General features: G+C 33.6%; 2 protein-coding genes across 9 annotated transcripts; both read right to left on the bottom strand.

The window, feature by feature from the left end:
* Window positions 1-676: 676 nt before the first annotated feature.
* On the bottom strand, window positions 677-5,761 carry LOC108998667 (pentatricopeptide repeat-containing protein At4g38010). 7 transcript variants are annotated; one of them, XM_018975313.2, is made up of 4 exons: window positions 5,012-5,761; window positions 3,562-3,806; window positions 3,091-3,204; window positions 677-2,721 (listed from the first exon to the last, which is right to left on the bottom strand). In XM_018975313.2, exon 4 carries the CDS (start codon window positions 2,687-2,689, stop codon window positions 905-907), a length of 1,785 nt encoding a protein of 594 aa, XP_018830858.1. In that variant the 5' UTR covers window positions 2,690-2,721; window positions 3,091-3,204; window positions 3,562-3,806; window positions 5,012-5,761; the 3' UTR covers window positions 677-904. The 7 variants fall into 7 exon arrangements, with proteins under 7 accessions (XP_018830858.1, XP_035538464.1, XP_035538663.1 ...); XM_035682571.1 differs by lacking the exon at window positions 3,091-3,204 and having other exon boundaries at window positions 5,012-5,179; window positions 5,359-5,761; XM_035682770.1 differs by lacking the exon at window positions 3,091-3,204 and having other exon boundaries at window positions 5,012-5,440; window positions 5,555-5,761.
* A 4,882-nt stretch (window positions 5,762-10,643) lies between these two features.
* Window positions 10,644-14,743, bottom strand: LOC108998660. 2 transcript variants are annotated; one of them, XM_018975305.2, is made up of 5 exons: window positions 14,552-14,743; window positions 13,534-13,781; window positions 13,047-13,260; window positions 12,772-12,925; window positions 10,644-10,864 (listed from the first exon to the last, which is right to left on the bottom strand). In XM_018975305.2, the coding sequence occupies exons 1-4, from the start codon at window positions 14,699-14,701 to the stop codon at window positions 12,803-12,805; spliced, it is 735 nt and encodes a 244-aa protein (XP_018830850.1). In that variant the 5' UTR covers window positions 14,702-14,743; the 3' UTR covers window positions 10,644-10,864; window positions 12,772-12,802. The 2 variants fall into 2 exon arrangements, with proteins under 2 accessions (XP_018830850.1, XP_018830851.1); XM_018975306.2 differs by lacking the exon at window positions 10,644-10,864 and adding an exon at window positions 10,879-12,535 and having other exon boundaries at window positions 14,552-14,718.
* Window positions 14,744-25,627: the final 10,884 nt, after the last annotated feature.

The following is a 25,627-nucleotide window of genomic DNA, read 5'->3' as shown; positions in this document are numbered from 1 at the left end:
ATTAGTCAGTCAGAATAATAACAGATGATATTAACTAACATAAAACAAAGTCTTGCTGGACTCCATTTAGATGTCATATTGCTTTCATTTATAACGATCTCAGGGAAAAGGTTTAGATCTTATCGCCCCCGAGCTTCCATCTTGAATGCATTGGATTTGGGTCAATGTCTAAACTTTTTAACATCATACAGCTTGCACTCAAGAAATGGATTTAAATAATATGAGTGCACGTGTATCAGTGAGTGCATGAGTGTATGTGTGTGTATTTGGTAGGGTATGAGGATGACATTATGAACATAGAAGATGAAAAGATCTCTGAAGTGAAAGAGTAAGTTAGTTGACTATAGTCATGACCGTTCATAATTTTTATTGGAGTGGAAGTTGAACCATAATATTCCACTCAATCAGCAATTGCCAATTACCCTGCCTCTTATAAATGAAATAATAGTACCCTACCTGTGCCTCTTATTTTTACATCATTAGGCTTCCTATATGTGTGCTGGAGGTCAAATTTCTTCTCACACGCTCGAACAGAGATTAATGAGGTTAAATAAAGTACACAAAGCTGTCTCTTATATACCATCTTGTGTTCTTGGACTTTACCTATTCTTATCAATAATATCGTTTACTTATAAAAATAAAATAAAAAATAAAAAAAGGAGTAAAGTACACTAAGTTTGCAGTAACAGTCATGCTCAAATCTATTGCTCTTTTATACATGCCTGTCAAATTGATTATCAAAATTATCAGATGACGGCTGCAGTATCAAACAAGTCCCTTAATGGAACACCAAAGTACTATTTCTGAGAACATGAAAATGGCAGAAGTTGTCAGAATGTTACATAAAAAAATGAAACAAAAAAGGGACTCTTCAACTTCGCAATAAAAGCATACCCACCTTAACCTAGAATGGGTCTGAAAAATGCCCTTCAAGATAGAGATTACTAGAAAGGATATTTAACAAATAATGAAGATCCTCATTTTGAGGGTGGCTAGCATCTCCAGCAAAAAATTCATGAACCTTACCATCCACCTCTATAACACTTGATCCAGGGGCTTTTTTTATACCCTTCTCCTTCATCAACCTCCGTATTCTCGTTACTTCAGCCCATCTTTGATCAGTAGCATGTATGTTGGAAAGAAGCACGTATACCCCACTATCTTGAGACTCCAGTTCCAGGAGGCTGTCTAATATTTCTTGAGAGAGTTCAACAGCCCCACTGGCCTTGCAACCACTAAGAAGAGCTCCCCATATCAGCAGATCAGGTGGCATGGGCATAGTTTTTATCAGCTCCTGAGCTTCATCCAGGAGTTGAGCCTTGCAGAGCATATCAACCATGCATCCATAGTGTTCTAACCTTGGAGAAAGATTATGTTCTTGACTTATCATTTGATAAAAGCACCTGCGACCTTCATCAATCAAGCCAGAATGGCAGCAAGCAGTCAAAATGGCTAGAAATGTCACCTCATTTGGCCTCATACCAGATTTAATCATTTCTTCAAAATGTTTGAGCGCCTCACGCCCATGTCCATGCATTGCTAAACCACCAAGCAAGGCATTCCACGTATAGACATTTTTGAAAGGCATCTCATTGAAAGTCCATAATGCCATCTCTACACAGCCACACTTTGCATACATGTCGATCATAGTTGTTCCAATATGAGTATCCCATTTGATGTCTCTAAAATCAATATACACGTCGATCCATCTGCCATAATCAAGAGCCCCGAGACTGGCACAAGCTGACAGCACACTAGTCAAGAGAAGCCTATCAGGTTCAATGCCTGATGCAAGCATTTTGTGAAACATTTGTAATGACTCTTTGGGACGTTTACATTGCACCAAGCCGCTAATCATAGTAGTCCATGATACAATATCTATCTCAGGGAGCTCATCAAAGATCTGCTTTGCCTCACACAAACACTCACACTTAACGTACATATCCATGATGGCATTGCCTACCACCAAATCCACCCTTACACATCTAACCATCAATCCATGAATTTCCTTCCCCAAGCTCAAATGCCTCATTCGGCCACAAGCCACAAGCATGCTGACAAACGTTGCTATATTTGGTTTCACATCCATCCGCAAAAATAAAGCTACAGCCTCATCAAATAACCCTGCCCTCACATACCCAGATATCAAACAACTCCAAGACACCACATCTCTCACATGCATGTCATCAAACACCATACTAGCAACACGAAAATCACCAAAGCCACCGTAGAAATGGACGAGTGAGTTTTGCACAACTAGATCGCTCAAAAACCCCATTTTTACAACCACCCCATGAACCTGTCTACCCTCCCCAATCCCCAAAAACTTAGCACAAGATTTCAGAACCACAGGAAAAGTGTACATGTCAGGCATAAATCCATTTCTCATCATCCGTCTATAGACCAGAACTGCCGCCCTTGGCGTGTCACTGCCAGCATAGCCTGATATCATCAAATTATATGGGAATGAACTTATGCTCCAATCAATTTGCTTTAAAAGATCACAACCATATTCACTAAAATTTGCAAATTTTCCAAAGAACTCTGCAACTCTGTTAACAACCAACTGGTCACGAACGACACCGGATGTTAATAATTGCGCATGGATTTGCATGAAGGACCTCACATTGTTGCACTTATGAATGAAATCTAAAAGAACCCATTTCCAAGAAAGCACGATCTTGTTCATATCATGGTCCCATCAATCGCACCAACGCATCGCTGCAAACAAATAACCCATCTGATTATGCTTGTGTACGTTCAAATAAATAATTTTAAGCAAAACTACTGCACAATCCTCATAAACCAAAGATGGAGTTAATATTTTACTGATGTGATGCTATATATTATTTTGCAAGTTTCATATTGCATGATTGTTTTCCACAAAACAGAAACAATGCAGTAAAATAAGATAGCTATATCTCATGAAACTATCAACAATTTAAAGAAACTATGGAAGTTTTTTTATAGGTAAATATGTGCATGAACTAAATATGGATGCAATACATAAACTAACTAAAAATTATTCGTGTAATTGATAGCGTAAATATAAAAAGACAGTGAGACAGGCTGAGTTAATGGTAATATTGCCTTTTTCCCAAAAACAGCCCATTCCAAGGTAGGACTAATAGAATTTTTTATCTGCTCCCTGCAGGATTTTTTATCTGCTCTCTGCAGGACTCTTCTCAACAAGAATCTCTTTGCCTAATAAATTATATGATTAAGAAAATGTAAGAGATGACAAATATCCATGTAAACGTCTAGTTACAGGTTGGTATATGTTTCTTATTGGTTTCAAGCTAATAAAAAAAATCAAAGCCCACAGCTAAACATACAACGAATGAAAGCACAAGCCATCGTATTTATAGTATAATAAACACCAAAAAACATATAAACTTCGATTACAACAAAACTATAGTTCATGATCTCATAATTATCGTTTAATAAAAACATCATTAGTACCCAACAAATATTAAGAAAAAAGATGCACAGAATATATTTTCAGAACATGCATTAATCCAAAACGTATGCTGTTAGTCAGTAGAGAGAGAGGGGAAAAACCTTTGCTGAGCTCATTATTGCAGCCATGGGGCGGCAGTTAGATCTACACGAGCTGGGACATTCGTCAGGAGATTGATGAACGTTTCTTCGGTGATAAGATTGAGCAGAATCAGATGGTCCGGTGCGAGAGCCTCGGAGGGAGGCTTGGAGTGTGAATGTGATGGTTGGGATTGTCAATGCGGAGATGGAGCTGTGTTTTTAGCATTTGGAGGAGCTGTGTTCTTGTTTGGGGAGAAAGGCTGACACTGAAAGGAAAGAAAGATAGAGCTGAAATGAAATAAAGCTGAAGTCGTAGTAATGGGGGACTAAAAGCATTGGCAATAGCTAGGGTTAGAATTTCAAGTTTTGGCTATAGGGTTAAACTTTGGCTACGTGAATCCACATTGGACTAGCCATATTAAAAGCCAAAATAGTAATATAATATTATATATTTTAATAATATTTTACAAATTTTTTTTTATTTTACAAATACACTTCATATATTAATTAATAAATATAATGCATATAATCAAAACCAAAAAGAAAAAAAAAATGTATAATAATTATCTCCTTACTCATTTTTTCCTACATATTACAACTTTATGATCTGAATGCAGTACTACTTCATGCACAACAACTTTCATTTGAGCTAATGAAACCCTATAAATAACAAGGAAAAATCAAGGGTCCAAGCACTAGATCATACATAAAATGCACATCATTCAACTTCTTCTTCTTTAGTTCGAATTCTACGCATCTTTGGCATATGAAATAGAACAACATATACTCTTTTGTATATGAAACAGAACAACCACCCTTGCCACAGTCCCCATTACAATATGCATTCTTCTCCACCTCAGTCACTGCATAGTTCATTCAATATGACAATTCAGAAATAGGACATTGGAATATTAGTGAGTTAGACAGATAACACCATTCCGCAAGCTTGCTGTAAAAATAAGACAAGCTCCTGCATCTGAAAACTTCAAAATTTACCTTTTGCGGCAATTACAAACAAGGCAAAGTAATAAAAGAATTTGCACCGCTGTTGCATGTAGAATCACAAACAAAACAAAGGCAGAATGAATTCTATAAATGCAAGCCCTTGCAAATATGTAGATGGGAAAAAAACTATACATCAATGTGACTTCAATTGTAGCAGGATAATTAAAAGGTTCCAAACCATCAACAGCCAAAACAATTGAATCTATTTAGCCATTCTGATCCAAAACAGGCCAAATGATCAACTGAGCACCTCAGCAATCATATCCTTGAGTTGGAACAAAACTCAACAACAAGAACAACCAAGAAACGCAAACGTATACTCAATCACGAGACAAAAGCAATTTCAAAGAGTAAGAAGGAAAGAAAGCATAGCCCAAGTCACCATTCGATTCCACCAGAAATGAAAAGAAACAAATTGATGTAAAATAGAGCAGAAATAAGCAGTAAAGGTTGATAAAAGATTTACCAGAGGAGGCTGAATCACTCTGTCCATTTCTCGTCGTTCAAGGACTTGCCAACCCCAGATTTCTTAAACCCCACCTCCAAAATCAAGTGCCTATCTCTCAATCACCACTTCCCATCCGAAACACAGATGTAACAAAAGCATAACTCGTCTAAAAAAACCTAACTTTCGCTGCACACCAAGACCAAAATCCACCTTCAAAACATAAACATGAAATCACTCTGATTATTTACAAAATTCTCCTCCTAATCTTCCAAAATCGACAAGGATCAGAAGCTTAACACGTTAAAGAAGTAAAAACCATAAATCATAATCAACCGAAGTTGACCAAAACACTATAACTTCATTACCGCATTATCTCCCAAACCCATGTCTAAAATAAAAAAACCCAGGTGCCAAAACCTCAGAAAGTCAGCTCCCATGCCCGTCAGACTGAGAAATCAGAGAACCCGAGATCATATCTTGAGAAAACCCAAAGAAACCCAAATGCGAGACAGCGGGAAAATAGGGGCAAAGAGAGCACTGAAAGATGGATAGAGGACTTACGACACCGAGAGAAACCGATAGACGAAGAGTGTGGCGGTGTTGGTGGAACTTCAGCGAGACGGCAACGCGAGGAAACAGAGTGCCGACTACCATTTCCCATCCGAACCACCGCGAAAAACGGGAAGAAGAGGGAGAGAATCGGCGATAGGAAGAAAAACGGAGGAAGAGGAGGGCATACGCGGGACTGAAGAGAGAGAAAAGAACGAGGGAACGAGGATCTGAAAATCATAAAATAATATTTGGTATGGAAAGCATAGTTTTAAATTTCGTACCGGTTGGTACTGTCGAATTTTTTCGTACCAATTAGGGTTTAAATCGGTCCGGTTTGATCCGGTTTTAAATAAAATTTAGAATCGAATTAGTATGTATTGGTTTTGTATTTTTCAAAACCGATTACGCACCGGTTACCCTTTTAAACCGGTACTTCCGATTTTATCGGTTTCCAGTTCGATCCGGTTTTCTGATTTTTTTAAAATGTAAATTTCACAATTTTTTATTAAAAAATTGTTTATAAAAAAAAAATTGATTTAAAAAAAACTGTTTTATACTTTTATTAATATATTAGACTATATAATAGTATTAATATTAGACTATTAGTATAGTTATAAATTATATATTAGTATTAGTTATAAACTTTTAGTGATTTAGTATTAACATTTTATGTAATAATTTATAAATTATAATAAGAAATTATTTCATATATGAATATATATGTTATATATAAAATTTCACATAAAAATTTATAATTATACATTATATATAAAACTTAAATATTATTTAATATATATAAAATATTTTGTATAAAATTTATATATAAAAATTTTATTTTTTTATTTTTTTTAATCAACCGGTCCGGTCCAAAAAATTCCGGAACCGGAACCGGACTGGAACCGGCCGGTTTTTACGTTTTAAAAACCGGTTCCGGACCGGACCGGTTCAAAACCGGTAAAACCAGTCGGGTTCGGTCCGGTTTTCCGGTTTGAGTTTACACCCCTAGTACCAACTGTCTGGCCAGTACAGGTATTATATCTATTTTGTATCAGTTAAAATATCGGTCAGTATTTTTTTTTTCATTTTTTCATTTTTTCAAACTATAAGCTTATTTTTTAATCCACAATTCAGACTAGACTATTTATAATTTATATATATATTTATATTAAATTTATTTATATATAGACTATTATTTTAGAATATAATTTTTATATATAATTTATTTATATATCGAGTATTCCGAAATATTATCCCGAAACGCTATCTCAAAACAGTACTAGTATCGAAATATTTCGTTCCAATACCTTGACCGATACAGTATCCGGTACGGTATTCAAAACATTGAATTGGAAAGTGTAAACAGTGACTAGCTAATGTTTGCTAGTCTTCTGTTTTTACTATAGCTCAAGTCTTTGAGCATTGACTAATTTAATGTGGATTTTTCTCACGTATAGTTAAAATTTAGATTTGTATCGATATTGAAAAATAAAAATAAAAAATAGTTCATAACGTTTAAGATCTAGTTGCATAAATAATCGGTTTGTTTTTATTTAATTATTATAATTTTTTAAAATTTATACACAAATTATTTTATTTGTTTAAATCTTAAAATAAAAATTATATTTTAATAAAATTTATTTAATTTTTAATTTCCATCTTTAAATCAATTCTACTATGACTCGACACTACTTTGTCTTCGTGCACTAAGAGTATTAGTAGTGGCTTAATCATTTTTTAATCAAATTTTGATTAGAAAATTTACTTTTTTAAATTTAGTTAGACACTTTTCAATAACATCAAATAACAAAATCTTTAAATCTATCATTATTTTATTAAAATATTAATTTTAATATTTTTATTTATTTTAATTCTAATAATAATTAAAATATTTATTCATTATTAAAAAAATACATATTAATTTTTTAATATTGATATTATTCCAACCGATATAAATTTTTAACGACTTGTTTTTTTAGCTGTCAATACTATATACTCTGACTTCAAGCATATGTAAACTAGCTAAATCTAGCCAACCAAGAATATGATGTACAAATTTATCATAGATTTAGTTAGTTTGATATAAATATTTTTTAAGTAAACTAACTAAAGTTTGGCCAAAATTTGATAATGCTTAGTTCACTACGAGTGCTCTAATGCTGTTGTTTCAATTGCATCTTAATAAGAGGTCTACGAATCCTTCTCAACCAAATGCCCGACCAAATGTGCATCGACTTGCACAAAAATACACAACCTTTTCATCCTCGAATCAAGAAGAACCCATTTCAGAGAGAACATGGTCTTGCTTATATCAGTTACGCCAAGCCCATTTTACGACCTACATGACTTTTATGTCTCGCACAAATTCATATATTACTAAATACTAGTTAGGGCCAATTGTCTACCATTAAATGGTACCAGATGCATAATAGGCAGCAAAAAATGATCAAGATCATCGTGTAAAGCAGATCATCATATTATCACAAGTAGCATAGGAGTAAAGATTTTTGACTAAATATTTTCTCTTTTTATCTCATATTATAAATCCTAATATCAATTATTATATTCAATAGTATTTTTATGAGTTCTGGATAAAATAACATATAACGAGAATCTTGGATCTTATTAGGCAACAAACTCAAGAATTGAATGCACTTAAATGAAATATAACATTCATAAGCAAATTAAGACTATTTCTTTTACTAAAAATAAAATATTGTTTGGTTAAGCTTACCAAAATCTCTTGTTTAAAAGGCTGATGTTTCTAGAAAAAACAACACTTGGTGAACATTTGTATATAAATATAAATACGGTAGGTAAATAGATAAAACAACAGGATAAGTATAACAAGTAAAAGACTAAAAAGTAAGTCGGTTATGTGAAGAACTTAACAAAAGGAAGGGTAAATCCGTAAATATGCCAATAAAATCGAGGGATATAAACGTAAAAACAGGAATAAAAGAAAACAAATGAGAGATAAAGATCAATAGTTGGCAGAAAGAAGGATAAAAACTGTAAAAAAAACAATCAGTAAATTACGAAAACGAATGATAGAAAAGGAAAGTAAATATAAAAGCAAGGGTAAAATTGAGAAAAAAAATTAGACGAAAATACTGTTCATCACCCATTCGCGTTTATATATATAGTAGATATATACTCATGTTGTGATTGAAATATGCACACATCAAATTCTTACCATTAGTACGAATATAGAAGAAAAGCTCAAGTGGGTATGCAGACTCGATACTAGGTTTAGTGTTTGATTTAGGGAGAGCCACGGTCTTGAGTATTGTCGAGTGGCGGTGGTAAGGACACTATGCTCGGTGGCAAGCACAAGGCTCGGTGGCTTAGATGTTTAGAACACTATTCAGTCATTGACGACTTCGAAGAAAAAGATGAAGCTCCCGTTAGGAGTGTCACTTTTATTTGGTCCAAGGGTTTTATGGCGTGTTCATGCAAAATCATCTCTCTTTTATTTTCTTATTTTTTTAAACAGAAATTAAATTTGCAGTAATAAAATATGCAAGTATCGCACACATTTTTTGTTAAAAATGAGTAAACATAAGACCCATATGAAAATAATTAATTTTTTAATAGTAAATCTCACTATTTTTTAGAATGAATGCGCGGTACTTACACAACTCATGATTGTATCTAAAATTACTCTTTTTTAAATTAATAATGTGATAGCATCCCTTCATTACAATTTTTTTTTTTAATTTCAAATCTTTTATAATTGCTTTCCATAAACGGAGCAATAAAAAAAAGTAATAGTTGGTACAAGCTTCAAATAGACAAGTTTTACGTAGGCTTTTTGTAAAAAAAATAGATCTCACTAAAAAAGAATAATATTTTATATTTTTCCAGATTCATTTTTTTTACAAAGACCTGTATGAAACTTATTTATTTAGAATTTGTATAAATCATTTCTCGAAAAGATTTTATTTAAGCGCTACAATCACAAGAAAGGAAGAAAAAAAAATGCGACTTAAAATCAATTTAAAACACCCATTTCATAAAAATAAAATAAAATAAAACACCCATTTCCTCATAATTGCTTCATACCCAACCGATTATTTGGGAACATTATATGTACATAATGTAAAATTCACTGACCCATCAATCAATATGATGGAAAATCTACCTTCGTCGCAAGTTTTTTTTTTTTTGTTTTGGGAAGCATTTTGCAGGCGTCATTACCGTTCGGATCGGATCAAGCAGTGTTTGGCGATTACAAGACTAGGGGGGATTGTTGAAGCATTTGCCAAGGAACGTTTGAAAATAAAGATGGGGAACATTTGACTGATTGGAAAATGATGAAATGAGACTTGGATGTCGACATTGTCGAGCAGTCAATTGAGAAAAGAGAAGCTAAAAGATCGATAATGGGGGCCTGGGGCTTTTAATACCTATTCAACTCCCACAGGCCGTATACTACTGAAAATAATATATATATATATATGTATATATATATACATACATATATTTTTACGACGAGAAACCATCCCACGGCAGAATCCTTGAAATTCACTCATGAAACCTAAACTCTCGAGAAGACTAGCACAACAACCCACCACTATGACCTCCCACCTAAATAAAAGAGTCAAACCTGTTACATGGTACTCATTCACACAAGATCGTTTTGACCATTTGTACTACCCCAAGTGGGAGGCTATGTTTATTTCCTAGAGAATTTTCTTTAATGTTAATATCACTTTTGGGCTTTTTAATATATTAAAGGCCTTTACTATTATTTATCAGAGACTTTTAGGATGCGTTTAGATTTTAAATTGAATTGAATTAAATTGAGATAATAAAATATTATTTTTTATTATTATTATTTTAAAATTTTAAAAAGTTGAATTGTTTATTATATTTTGTATAGAGATTTGAAAAAATTATAATGATAAGCTGAAATGAAATCGAAGGCTTAACGGAGAGCCTTGGGCAACTGCCTAGGAAATTAGGCCGGTCTTTTCAATCAAGTCACCATCTGTATTGGGAGAACACCTGGTTCGAATCTGAGCATATTAGCAATGCCTAATATGAAAGGACTATAAATTTGTAATGGAGGTCTTGATATACCAGTGGCCGATAGATCTATGAAAATGCTCATTTTGCATAGGAATAATGGGAAATGTATGAGCAGAGCATATGGAAAATTCACATTGCTACAATTTGCCAACAAACAGAAGGTACAATAAATCAAGATATTTCTTTGGGAGCCATTCTTCATAGAATTAAAAGAGCCATACAGATATTCACTAGTAGCTTCAGCTTGCCATGCCGGCCAATTCAACAGTAGAAACTTGGCATCCACACCTGAGAGACACGATTTTAATATTAGAGCGACGATGATGCAATACAATGAAGTTCATTTTGGGGAAACCACGATAAAAGAGTTGTTATAATGAAAAGCTATATATCAAAAGAGAATACAACCATACTATCATTTGAACAAGTTGCCCAAGCAAATAGTTCCACACTTATAGTGACCATCTTTATTGTCATATTTGCCTTCATGCAACGAGTTCCGATACCAACAAACCTCGAAACAATAAAATGTACAAAAATACCGTATGTAATCCCAAGATGAACCCAAAAGTAAAAGAGCAGCTATTATACCTTTCATACAAATCTTGCATTAAATTTATAAAAATCTAAAATTATGTGCAGATGCAAAACTGGGAATCGTTTGCATTTTTATGAGCAAGGGAAAAATAAAAATTCGTAATAATCTTGCATTAACTTTATATTTTTAGTGATAAATATTATCCAGCATAGAGTTTCCTGGGAGTATTTGAAAGCTTTACAGGTGTAAGTTCGTGCGCTAGGCTCGTATTCGACTTTCTAAACTGTGTCTTAGTCCTAGTCCCCTGGACTCCTAGTACAGTTTTTTTTTTTATAAGTTGGATTCCTAGTAAGGTTAGGAAGAGTCAAGTATTTATATATGCTTCATTGTACTGAAAGAAATCGAACTGATATGGGAACATGCAAGTTAGCGTTAATGAAAGCATGGATGCTTTAGGGGTAGTTTTGATTGAGAAAACCTATCAACTCATCTCATCTAATCATTACAACTTTCCCAAACTCCCACATAAAATACAATAAACAATTCAACCTTTTCAAATCCCAAAACAAAAATATTATTTTATTCAACTTTCATCTCATCTCATCTCATTTCAACTCACTATCCAAACCTCCTATGCTTAAGTTTGGCCTAAGTTTGCCAGTGCTTCAGCAATCCCTTAGGTTTGCTTCTCTCGCCTTCTCCCTAAAGCCTACCCTTTTCTCTTGCACCTTTAAAAAACTATCCAAAAAATAAAGTTTCCCCTAAACTTTTGCCATCACCAACCCATCAAAACCCACGATCAAATTTTTATCTTCTGAAGCAGGCATCAGCATCCGACATTTTGAAAGATCAGCCAGATGGCCCTCAAATTTTCAACCAATTTAATTCATAAATGATCTACACATCCAAACAGCCATCCTACCATTTAAAAAAAGAACTCTAGAACCACAAGTTTTAAATGCTAAAGCCCACAACATAAGAATCTGTAGATTCTGTACAAAGTTTACCAAATTCTAAGTCAGCTTCAGCCTCACGGTACAGTATATATCTTCAACGATCTCCAAGTAAGCACATATACATTGTATATATTTTATTTACAAGAAATGGGGAAAAGAGAAGCTACTTGAGGAAGCAACTCATCATTTTCTTTCATTCTCGACCTTCACTTTAAATTCCAGCCAAAATTTTGTCTGAAAGACTGCATTCCTGACTCTCTGTCTTCCTAGATAGTTTTAAACCTAACTATTCTTCTTGCACTCCCTGTGACCTGTGTTGGTTTTTCTTGTAGTGGCCTGGAGGGGGATAGGATGGAATTTGTCTTTACTTATCAGAAAAGGTAGTCCCAAATGCTTTGCTTCTCTCTAAGATCAAAATAAGGGAACAGCCTCCAGCGTCTAGATTGATGCTCAAGATGCTTGTAACTATACAGTTGATGAGAGAGTCGTTTTTAAGATCATTATAAACTCAAATGTAACAAGTGGTTTAGGTAAGGAGTAATTAAGCTTGCAACTTTTTTTTTTTTTTTTTTTTTGCAACTTATCAGGGATTATGGCATCAGCCAAAAACAAATTTTGTGCGCCAAGACAAGGATAAAAGAAATGGGCGCAAAATACAGAAAGCTAAGCAATGAGATATAGCCATCAACTGAGAAACTTACCAAGCCTTCTAAATCTAAGAGACCACACTGATCAGGCAAAGACTACATCCGAGCGGACAACATACTTAACACCCTTAGTTACATTACGCCCTTCATGCAGCATACACTTATCCCCATGAATGTGTAGGAGAGCCATCCCTTCAGTAGGAGCCACCTTCAAAGTTCAACTTACATTAATGGGCAACAAAAATTCACAAACTTCAACTGAAAAACTAACGAAAGGGATGAGTAAGTTCTTATTGACCAAGAAATTTAAGGACCAAAAAGGAACTTACCTCAGCCACAACTGCGTTCCTTGAACCATAGAAGACAGTCTCTCCTCCAACTAGAGGCTCTGAAGAAGAATCCTTGGGGCTACTCGTGTCATTTTTTGCTTTAAGTTTAAAACCACCACTTAAATATATTAACAAGGTATAATGGGTGCGCTTTCCCTCTCCAAGATCAACACTTTCATCAATATGTCGTCCGAAGCGCTGACCAACCTTGTACCTGAAAGACCAAAGCATACACAATAATCTGAAGTTTCAAGGTGCATGGGGCAACAGCATTTTGGGCCTTTGGATAGTCCTTTTCCCTAGAAGAAGAATAATAAACAAAAAGTGTAAGTGATATAAATCCTCTGTTCAGCATCCATAACAGTCCTTCATATACCCCACTGTCTTCATAGATTGAAATAAATTATGAATCCTGACAATAAGATTCTCCTTATAAACTATTTAGCTATTTATTTTTATATGGTCATATAAAAATATTTCAACCAACCTGTAGAACCTAATATTTGAATTCAAGCCAACAGCAACCTTTCCTCGAATTTTAATGTCAGAAAACAGTTTGTGTAGTCCAGACTTCCATATGGTTTCTGCAAGAACAGGATCTTTCACAGAGATTCGATCATTATCTCTATAAGCTTCACCTTTTGTTGGACCAAGACTCCCTTGGTGGACAAATCCAATAGACTCTGCAGCTTTAATAAATGCCTTCGATTCAGCAGATGCGAAGAAATTTTGCACCTGGATATCTTAAAGACCGCGGAGATATTAAAACCAGTAAAACTCAAACAATTAGTCAATGGAAATCATAAAAGGTAAACAACCACGTATCCTAGGACTGCCTTTTTCTTTCTGATCCTGCCAGTAGCCACCCGTCCATTTCAACTCCACTCCAAGAAAGCTTCGGAATAATTACAGTTTACATGCCGTATACAACACTAATGAGACCATTTCAATTCGTTAGACAAATAAACGAACCTGAATAAGCTTCTAATTGAATCCCAATCAATTAATCAAGGGTTCGTTTTCACCGCGCCCCTACAATCAATATCCTCGTACAATTACCACATCCCAAAAACACTTCCCAAATTTGAAATTTATTGATTAGTGGGCTCACTTATCAAACAAAAAAATTGCAAATGGGTGTAATTTTAATAGTGAAAAAAAATGACAGTAAAATGGAAAACCAAGCCGCTTCCTTCCTTTCAATCACCATCCCACGATAATTTCAAGAACCCATTGCCAAATATCTTTCAAAAAGTTCAAATTATTATGGAGATTTATGGAAGTGGGTATATAATTATGAGAGCTAAAATTGATAAAAACTAACATGAGATCGCATCCTTCTTGCCCTGGAACACAAATCACGCCCAACCCACAAAACTAAATCAAGCTCACGTGCTTATACACAAGTGCATACATTCATAAACATATGCTTAAAATAAATTAATAAATAGATAGGAAGAAGAAGAAGAAGAAGAGAAGGTGAGAGTATGTGATGCAATTCTTACAGTAAAAAGATCCGTATCTTTGAGGCGAGTAATCTGCAGATTTTGTTTGGATTTAATGAGCGGCCACTTTGTTGATGTAGTCGGGCTCTTGGTATCCATTCCTCTCCTGTCTCCCATTCTTCTTTTCTTTCTTTCTGGTATCTCTGCCATTCAACTCTCGCCTCTTCTGTCTCTCCAAGTTCTCTTTCGTGTGGACCAATTCGTTGTTTTCGATGGCAATAAATGGGCCTCGCAGTAATGTTTTCTGCTTATTTTGCCACAAGCCCATTAGCCCACACCTATAAATCTTTACCATATGACCCTTATTCAATTCTTCTTTTATGGGGCGCAGGCTTTCATTTCATTTAGAATGGATGGTATTTTATTTTTTTTATAATATATATAACACATGTTCTTATTTAATATATAAATAAATAAATAAAAATTTTCCAACATATTTATGATATTACAACTACCTTATTACAAAAATAAGAACAAAAACCATTGGGACAAATTCATCGATTGAAGTGCATGGCTTAATTGTATCTATGCCACGTGTAAAAGGATTTGTTCTTTTATTCAGATTTAACGGGTAAGTGATAGAAAATGACCATGACTGTGGATGACCTCGTGGGACGCTAGTGGCTCTAATATAGACTGATTTGGCAATTAATTACTATTTATTATTTTCAGAGATTTTTTTTATTTGGATAGAATTGATCTTTCTTATTTATGAATCTCCTAAGATTCTTTCTTGTACGTTTTTCTTTTTCTATTTTCATTTGTCCCATTCTATTATTTGTGAGTGTTTGTTTTGCAGGTACTATTGTTTGTCTAGAATTGAAGATTTTACTATTGTTGCGCCCTCTTGTATCTTTTTTATGTGGACTTTGTTGTGTTTTTTCTTTTCAGGATGTATTTGTCATTTTAATATCTGGATTTGGCTTTTTCTATATTATTGTAGCTCTAAGTGTCTTGATGTAATCACGGTTTTCTTCCACCACAAGTGAGAGTTTATCAATAAAATTGAAGTATCGTCCTCTTCGTAAAAGAAAATGATAAAAAATGAAATTTCGAAAATGTGTTTGTGAAATAAGTTATGGCTAAAGATTACATTATTTTTAGTTTAGAAAGTTGCGGTGGTTGATTATTTATATTATGCTGCTTTTTCGAGCCCTCCGAAGGAGCATATTCTGGTTGGCTATAAGATATTTTGGATAGAGATTTTCTACCATTTTTTGTCTTAAACATTTTCTACATTAATCTAAAAAAAAATAGTCATCAAGTATAACGAGTAAATTTTACAATATTGTGGTATACAGTTTAAGGATGATATTTAATTTTATAGTATCTACATGTTGTGATTGTCTCTTTCCAAATGGTACGAAATAGTTGAGTAAAAAATTATAAAAATTCTAATGTTTCAAATCTTAACTGTTGTGCACGTGTTTCACACCCTGTGTACACCCTTAGCAAATATGCACCAAAAATCGAGAGAAGGCCTGAAGGGTATTAAAAGTCTCTGATGTCTAAGTTAGATTGCTTGTATAATCTATTTATGAATCCAAGACTCATATCAACTTACCTCGAATGCGGATTTTTCCCTTCTATATATAGAACAGAGGATGGAGTGATGAGGCTTACGCAACAACCTGATCCTTTATTCAAATAAAGTCTACGACAAATCGTGTACTATCAGATAATGGGTGGAAAAAGGGAAGACACTTCGGGTCTCAGTATCGCCGTCCAAATATGTAAGCAGGCCTCTTAATTCAAGGTCCGTTACTAATGCACCTGTTGGTGATTACTCTATATCTGATATTGGTCGGTGGGCTTTGATATATAAGCCATGGGCCTTTAAGGAGCAAGGGTGGTCCATGTTTGTGACTATTTTTTCATTTGCACCTAAAAGAAAGGACGAAATCCATCATTATTTTCCTTCAAATTTTACAATTCATCATCCACACACACTATGATACCACATATGATAAGGTTAAGGGTATGTTATATATGAGATTCTACATTATTTAAGAATGAGAAGCTATTGATCTTTATAAGGTTTCAATGAGACTCTAATTATATAATTAACTAGTCATTTTGGAGTATATGTCATGTGATTTGGATCTTCCATTGGAGCATTATAAATAGTATAAGAGCTTATCTCAACAAAAAATGTGGGACTTGAGTTGTGTCACTTACGAAAGATTGGCCCAATGAGGACGTCGAAAATTTAAAGGAGTAGATTGTGATACCTCATATGATAAGGCTAAGGGTAGGTAGTGTATGATGTTCCACATTGCTTGGAAATGAGAAGTTATTACTCTTTATAAGGTTCCAATTATTTCATTGACTAGTCGTTTTGGAGTATAGGTAATGTGGTTTAAGCCTTCCATTTAGGCGTTACACATAGGGGTGATAAACGGTCCGGTAGGACCGATAGTTTCGGTCTGGACTAGATCGGACCGAGAGTTAGACCGGTCCGGTCCGGTCCACATTTTAGAGGACCGAAAAGCTTCGATCCGGTCCATGGTCCAAGATTTTTTTGGACCGGACCAGACAGAATGAAAAAAAAATATTATATATTTTATATATAATAATTATACAATTAACAATATAAATTTTTAAATATATTATTAATACTTGTTAATATTCTATAAATTAACAATATTTTATATATATTTTCATCTAACCTATCACTATTAACAATATAAATTTTTAAATATATTATTAACACTCGTTAATATTCTATGAATTAACTAATATATAATATCAATTAGTTAATTATATAGTGATTATATAAATTAATAATATAATTTTCATCTAATTTATTATCATTGACCATATAAAATATTTTTTTATTGAGTTTGTTACATAATCCACATTAATAAGTCACTTGATTTAATTTAGTATTTTAACTAAAAAAATTTATTAATTATTTAAAAAAAAAATTAGGCCGGACCGATTGGACCGAACCGATAGCTATTGGTCCGGTCCGATCCCTTTGAATGTTCGGACCGGACTGGACCAGACCATTTGCAGGCCTAGTTACACACACCACACTTATTTTGTGTTTTTTTTTTTTTTTAAATTTTAGTTTTATTCTTCTTAAACTAATTAAGTTATTATACCCATAATCCATGCACTACACATTTTATAAGAAAAAAAAAATTATATGTGATGTGTAGTATGAAGATGATGAATAACAATTTTATTTTCCCTATACTTTAAAAGTAGGGTTAAAGAATGATTTATTTTTTTCGTTCGTATTGTTATTTCTTTACGTTCTTCTTTTCTCATTAGGGTGGGTATGTAATAGATTTGTGTGAAAACGGAATCACAGGTTGTGATGGAGGGAGGGAGGTAGAGGGAGTGCCTATCGTGGTTTCAAATGGAAATGGAGCAACAGATCCTAATTCCCACTGGCTGAAGAAGCAACCATTCCTCTCAGCCACTATTTCCGGCCAAGCAACCATAAATTTCTGAAACCTGTATATTTGTGCTCTATTTGGTTTATAGAGAATTATATAAATGAATATGGAAAAATGTTTTCGGTTTCAACACCCTGTTTGGAAAATGAAGTAGGAAAATCTTTGTGTCGTGGTTCTAATGTAGGTAGTTGTTTTGATAGGTGTGAGAGTTCTTGTCTTTTCTTTCAATTTATGACGAAGCAAATAGGTGGTTTGAAGGAAAAATCTATTGTCTTGTTTCAATTTTTTTCTTTAAATAAATAAATTAGCCACGTGACTGCACATGGCATGCACGTTAAACGATAAAATGGAGCGATACTTCACAGGCGGCCGAGTAGCGATGCTCTTAGGTAAAATAATTTATTGAGGAGGTCATATCTCATTTCAAATTATTTATGAAAGTCGAGTTTTACTTCCTTATTTAAGAAATATTATTTATCATTCTTATACCATATACTAATATATGATTTGTCATTTTATTTAAACATACATATTTAAAAATCAATATGTGTGTTTAAATAAAAATACATAAATGATAAATCACATGGTGATGTGTGATGTAGAGGATAATGAGTATAATTTTTTTACAATTAATATCACATATTTTGAATAAGATTGGGAACTATCAAAGACATTATTACTTAATCTCCTAATTTTGAGTTGTACTTTATACCATATTCTCCACTTGTTTTTATTATTATATTGTGTGCATTATCACAATATGGTAAAAGTGAGATAGTAGTATAGTATATATATTTTTTTTTCAAATTTTAAATAAAAATTACAATTAGCTCCATATAATTAAGATCTAATTATTAAGATGGGTAAAAGATTACGCTGTATCACATGCAATCTCAATAGTTACATAATGCATGTTTTACATCTATGTAAAAAGACCGATAATATAAAGATCAAATTGATCAAGTAGTCTACCATACACGTTTTAAAAAAAAATATTAAATCAAAAATTTTTATAAAAAATATTTTTTAAATAATAGGCTCAACTTTTTTAAAAATACATACACGTAGTATTTACTGTTTTAATAACTTTATAAATGTTTTTTTTTATTAGAAAAGTGATATTAATGCGAAGGAATAAGTTAATAACAGAACGAATAAAGTATAATATATCATTATCTCTTTTCGGCTGGGCCACGTGTTAGATTTTCCCTTGGTTTTTGGCAATTGGGGTTCACACTTGGTCGGACATTTACATTGGCCGAGTTCCGAATCATATCCAAGCATCCGAGCCCCTTCCACCAATCTTTGTCATTTTACATCAATTCTCCCTAAGTAATTATCTTCTACATTCATATATTTTTTAATTTTGCTTTTGAGTTTTGTATACTATTTTTCTCACTAAAATATTACAAATTCTTTTCACAAAAATAAAGATGAAAAGACCAAAAAACCATTAACATTAAATTTAAGGAAAATATTACTTTGTCCACTTTGTTTGATCGCTGTCAAATTTTTTTTTCTTAGTGATTAGAAAAGTGATTTTAAATGTATTGGTATATTTTTTTTAAATATTTAAATGTATTAAAAAAAAAAAAAAAAACTACTTGACGATATGTCCAACGGTAAAAATGGAGTGATATAGTAGCCCCACCCTATATTTAAACATTTTCAATGGCCCACAAAGATTAATTTAAACCAATGTGAGTCATTCGACCATAGTTACACTTAACGCTGGAGTGGTGGCTAAAATCAAAATTTAAAATTAAGGCTTTAGTGATATTGATTAGTCAACTTATAGATGTAAACAAGAAAAAATAGTAATTTATACCAAACTTATAATAAGCTCTTGTTTAAAATGAAAAATGATATTTTGTCCACTTAATTTGCATCTTTATTTTGATACCTCATGTATTTTATTTTATTTTAATTTTTTTTTATACTTAATAGTTAAGGAAGTGACTATTAATGTATTCATATTTTTTAAATATTTTTTAAAAATATTTTAAAATGATAAAAAAAATATGAAAAAAAAATTAAAAAAATGAAAAGATTAATTTGACCTAGCGGCCACTTTGAGCAGTGCTACTCAGACGATAAAGTAACACCACTCATTTAGAATATGTGTAATTTAGAGAGAACGATGTTGCCTACGATTTCATGGCATTAAATATTGTCCATAGACAATGTAGACCACAACATTAAATATAGTGATACTAATGTACAATATCTGCCTATGGTCAAGTGGTAAAAGATGTGTGGATCTGAAATTGTAACAAATATTGATATATTATTTTAGATGTAAATATTACTCTTAAGAAATTGTGGAGGAATGACTGGGAGATAACATTTTCAGTTAGGAAAACTCTATTTGCAGACGACTTTGCGCACCCCTTGCGCACCCGATCTACATAGCAAAAAGAAACAATGTGTTTTGGCAAAAAATAACGGATGCGGGAGACGAAAATTGGAGGGGGGGGAAATTTCATGAAATGAAACAGTGCATTTTTACCCCCATCAACAATTCTCCTCCCAATTCCCCCGTCTGTCTTCTCTCTTGCACGATCTGAGACCTCGAACTCTAACCCTAAATTCATCTCTCATTCAATTGCAGACCCCAGTAAAAACTTAGAAAGGCATTGACTCGCTGAGAGATGGGGATTGGTTGTGGTCACTGCTGCGTGGATGATGAGAGACAATGACACCGAGAACAAAGCTCTGCTCAGAATTTATTGGTTTTTTGGTTGCTGTTGCAGATAAGTTGAAGAGGGACGTAAAGACTTGAGAAAAAGAAAAGACGGAGAAATTTAAGTGATGAAGTTGTCAAGCAAGGAGAATAAAGAAAGAGTCAAGGAATCCAAGGGAGGAAAAAATGAGAGAAAAAAAAATGAAGTAGGATGAGGGTTTTTGGGGGAGACAAGTTGATTAGCAAACACGAGAAGTACGTTTTCACACCCTCACATCGTATGTCTTTTTCTTCATCTTTTGTATTTTGTATTTTTTTTTAATATAATATAATTGTCAACATCTTCATAGTGCGCAAATTCGTTTATACTTAGAAGAAATGTTTCAATTAGGATGTTGAATTTAAGTTATTCTCATCAATCCATGATTCGATAATTGAGTCAAGGGTGGGTCTCAAATAGGGGTGCTACCCGAACATCTTGAGCGGGCAACAACCAGCCCCACCCCCCACCTTTGCATGGGCCCGGGAGAGAGGGAGAGGGAGAGAGAGAGAGAGAGAGAGAGAGTTGGGCCCCAGGTCCCGATCCTGCTGCAACAGTGAAAGGGAGATAGAGGTCGTGACTACGATCAGATTAAACTTTAAAACAAAGGGAAGTGAGAGAAAGAGGGTTTAAAACAAGAGTGGCTCTACAACCACACACGAGGGATCTTGACAGTGCAATTTTTTTTTATGCATTTTTTAACACTTTTAAATATTTAAAAAAATCACAACATCATTAAAAAATACTTCATTAATCACTAAATAAAAAAAAAAAACCATTGTCAAGAGCCCCCGTGTGTGAGTTTAGAATTTCTTTTACAACAAAATAAAACATAAAAAAGACATTTTTTTATTAAAAACTTATTTTTTAACGAATAATTCTACTTATCCTCACACATCACACACCATACCTTTTTTTTTTTTTTTTCCCATAACAAGTATGTAGTATATGGATGATAAGTAGAACAAATCAATTAGTTTAAAAATAATAAAATAAAATAAAAAATAATTTTAAAATACGTGAAGTGTGTAGTGTGATGAGTAGCATCTATTTTTTTTAAGACAAATTATAGTTGTAGTCGTGAATGTGCAAACGTCATACAATTACTTTGAAAAAAGTGAATAAATATGGGACTCACATGAAAAAATAATATTTTTTAATAGTAGACTCCACTCTTTTTCAAAGCGACAGCGCGATACTTACGTACTCCACGACTGCATGTATCATTACTCATTTTCTAATATATATAAAACTCGAGCAAGTTTGGCCCCACTCTAATCCCATCCTTGGCACTCAAATGCATGCGAGCATTTACCACGTTCGTCAAGTGTAGACGGGTGCCCCGCCTAGGGAGGGTCAGACCAGGGGAAGGGGTTTAGATGTGGTAGCTCGCCGCCCACCCCTAGTCTCAAATATAGAAGATTTGTCATGATTTCTGATCCTCGACATCAGACTAGGGGTATTCTGTAAAACCTAGCATTGCTAGACCCATGCACGTGGTTCACGTTTTCAGAAATCGTTTCACGGGTTCACGGCCACGCATCGCACGGTTCACGTTTCTCGTTTCCATTTTCGTGCATGTTTTTCTTCCCTTTTTATTTAGGTTTAATCTACTTTCTATTTTGATCTATATATATATATGAAGCAACTACAACCCTAGACTAAGTGCCGCTCGGTTCCCTCTTCACAGAAGCCCACAGTTTCTCTGCAGAGCACCAAACCGAAACCTCAGCCTGCACCAAGAGATGGCCACCCGCAGAGCCACTTCCGTGCAGCAACTCCACCACACACAGTCTCGCCGGTAGCTCAAGCACTCGGAGTCTTTCCCCCAGCCGTGCGCCACCGTCCCTCCGGGTTCCACGTCCGGTTTCTCAGCCACTAGATTAAGAGCCTCTCCCCTGTTTTCACGCCGAAAAACAGAGGAATCCTCCCTCCATCCGTGTGCTGCCAACTTGGCAATCCTCACCGCCAGCCATCGCCGCACCACCATCAGTCCACCGCGCGCTACCTCTGCCCCTCAGTAAGCCACGGACACTCCCTCCCCATATCTTCCCCTCCACCTCTTCTCTCATTTTTCACTGCTCGGTTTCAGCTCTCTCTCTCTCTCTCTCTCTCTCTCTCTCTCTCATTCTTTCTCTTGCTTCGCAGCTAGGTGCCACCCTCGTCCGCCGTAGCCAGCCCCAGCTCCACGCCGCCGTGCTTTCCCCCACCCTCCGTAAGTGCTTTCGCCGCACCATGTGAAGTGAAATTTTTTTTTTTGTGTGTACTTACATATATATATATATATATATATGCATGAGTGTTATGTAAACTTATTTGTTTTCTTCTGGTGTAAATATATATTTATATGTGTATATATATACGGATTTTCTGGTGCAAATATATATATGTATATATATATATACGGATGTATATGTAAAATTATATTAAATTAATAGTAGGAAATAATATTGTTTTGTTTTATTTTATTTTATTTTCTGTTCTCTTATAGTGCGCCTCCAAAGTTAGTGTTGGGGTGTTAGCTTAATTAAGTTATGTTATGTATTTCGGATTTAAAATCATGAGTATAATACGTGGATTGTAAAGTGTGTTTTATTTAGGCGTAAATGCATAAATTTATTTTGTTAAATGAGTATTTTTTTGGGACTTATATTTTATTGGAATAGTTAATAAGTAGATTAATAAGTAACACTTAAAAAGAATATTTTAACGTATCCTTTTAAAAGAATATATTTGAATTATTATTATTATTTAAATAAAATTATGAATTTCGAAGGATAATGAATTTATTATAGTTATGTTACCTTGTATTGTAAATTATAGTAAGATCTCTTTCTTAAATAAGTTAGAATTAAATGTTTAGTCGAAGTCGGATATTGACGAGTTTAGAAAGTGATGCTGGTATGTTGAGAATAATGAGAATTTTGAGTTTGAGGAATTAAAAATGGACTATTTTATAAGTTGTAGGCTTGAATATCAAAATACGAGATTGATTGGAGACTTATGAAAATTTACGTGATTATCTTATAGGTGACGATTAATTTTGGTTCGGCATTATTGAGGAAATTTTTGAAAAGCTAAAAAGTCCAGGTAAGCGGGATTCCTATGCTAGATTTGCATAAAAAGAAATGAACTGAGGTTGGTTTGTAAAAATGTGCATGTTGTTTTAAAAAAAAAGAAAAAGTGAAAAACAACCTCAGTTTATATTTTGCTTTCCCTCATGAGATACGTATGAAAGAGAAAAGAAATGTTTTTGACATGAAATGTGTAGACATGAGTAATATTTGACATGTTTCTGAAATATGCAAAAGAGCGAATATGATATTATTGAAATTTTTATGCGTGTGATATGAAATGATTTGGATCTGTTTTTGATCAAATAGAAATGATATGAATATGTTTCGCACGTGTTTTGATATGATATGGATATGATAAAACTTTGGCATACTTATCTGTTCTGAATATGGTTCTGATATGATGATACTGTTCACGTGATATGGTTGGTACTACCATGATATGATATGAGTGCACCCACTTTGGAAACAAAGTGGTCTTTTTACGTGTTATTTCCTGTGTGCACACTCGGGGCTCCGAGATTGAAAAATGGGAAGTTCACCACATGATACTGCCTGGTTTGGCCACCGGGGATAGCACAACCCTACCACGGGGGTTAAACATGGTATATGATATGATATGATAAGATGAATATGTTCAGTTATGTTATACCAAAGCGTTTTTGAATATGAAATGGATCCTCAAATATGAATTGTTGACTTGAGTATGAAATGTTTGAAAAGTCGCTTTAATTTTCTGATAACACGTTTTCTGAGATCTGCATATAAAAATAAAATGTTTTGTTTCTGCATATTGAACTTTCTGAAAAGGGCTCATGTTTACATGCTAGTATATGTTCTCTGCTTACTGAGTTGTTGATAACTCACCCCCTATCTTCATAATATGTTTCAGATGATATTGACGCAACAGTTGAGAATCAGGAATAGGAAGTATTTGCAAGTTTTGTGGATTATGGAAGACTAAGTGCCTTAGGGTACAATGACTTTTGGAGAGTAACTTTTGGTAGTATTGAAATTTTATGTGACTTTGGTATGTTAAGTAATGAATATTTCTAGTCTTGTGGAAAAGTTATGTATAACGACAAGACACCATTGAGGTGCCCTTACGTAGGAACATGGATCTTTGGGTTGAACAAATATCTTGATATGTTATGGAGACTCTAATTTATTTTTAAACGTAATTTTTCAGATGATTTGAATATTTCAGTTGAGGATCAAGGATATGGAGCATGGGTGAGAAGAGTTAAGAATGATGGTTTAAGCATAGAATGTTTATATGGGTATTGATGGTTTTCATTTAGTAAACTTGTTGTGTTCTGATGTTGTGATTTGTCGGGAGATTAATGTTTATATTAAGATTTTGTCTTGTCTTAGAATCGTTATTCTGGAGTAAGTGATGTAAATATATGAGTATTTTGTGCGATAGAGAAAAATTAGAGTATGTACTGTGTGAAAAAAAAATGATTTTTAAGTGACATGAGTTAACTCTCCGGACCCTCGAGTACGGGGCGTTACATATTCCTTGTGAACGTTAGAGTTGATTCATTTATAATTTTATTGTGCTTCCCAATTACCAACATGTTACAAGATATTTCGTCGTAATCTTCTTGTTTGTATTCAAAATTCACATAAACTCATCTCAACTTATCATTATAACTTTATCAAATTCTTACATAAAATATAATAAACAATTCAACTTTTTCAAATAACTTTATCAAATTTTCACATAAAATATAATAAATAATTTAATTTTTATTTTACTATTTACAAACCATCTCAACTCATTTATAAATACAGATCAACGAGAGGAATATTAGATCTAAAATGAGAGAAACAACACAATGGTCCCTTGCACATTATTATAATTTAAAG

Source organism: Juglans regia, chromosome 1, assembly GCF_001411555.2.
Source record: "Juglans regia cultivar Chandler chromosome 1, Walnut 2.0, whole genome shotgun sequence".
Taxonomy (NCBI): domain Eukaryota; kingdom Viridiplantae; phylum Streptophyta; class Magnoliopsida; order Fagales; family Juglandaceae; genus Juglans; species Juglans regia.
The sequence above is the reverse complement of the archived record's forward strand: the minus strand, read 5'-3'. Positions and strand labels throughout refer to the sequence as shown.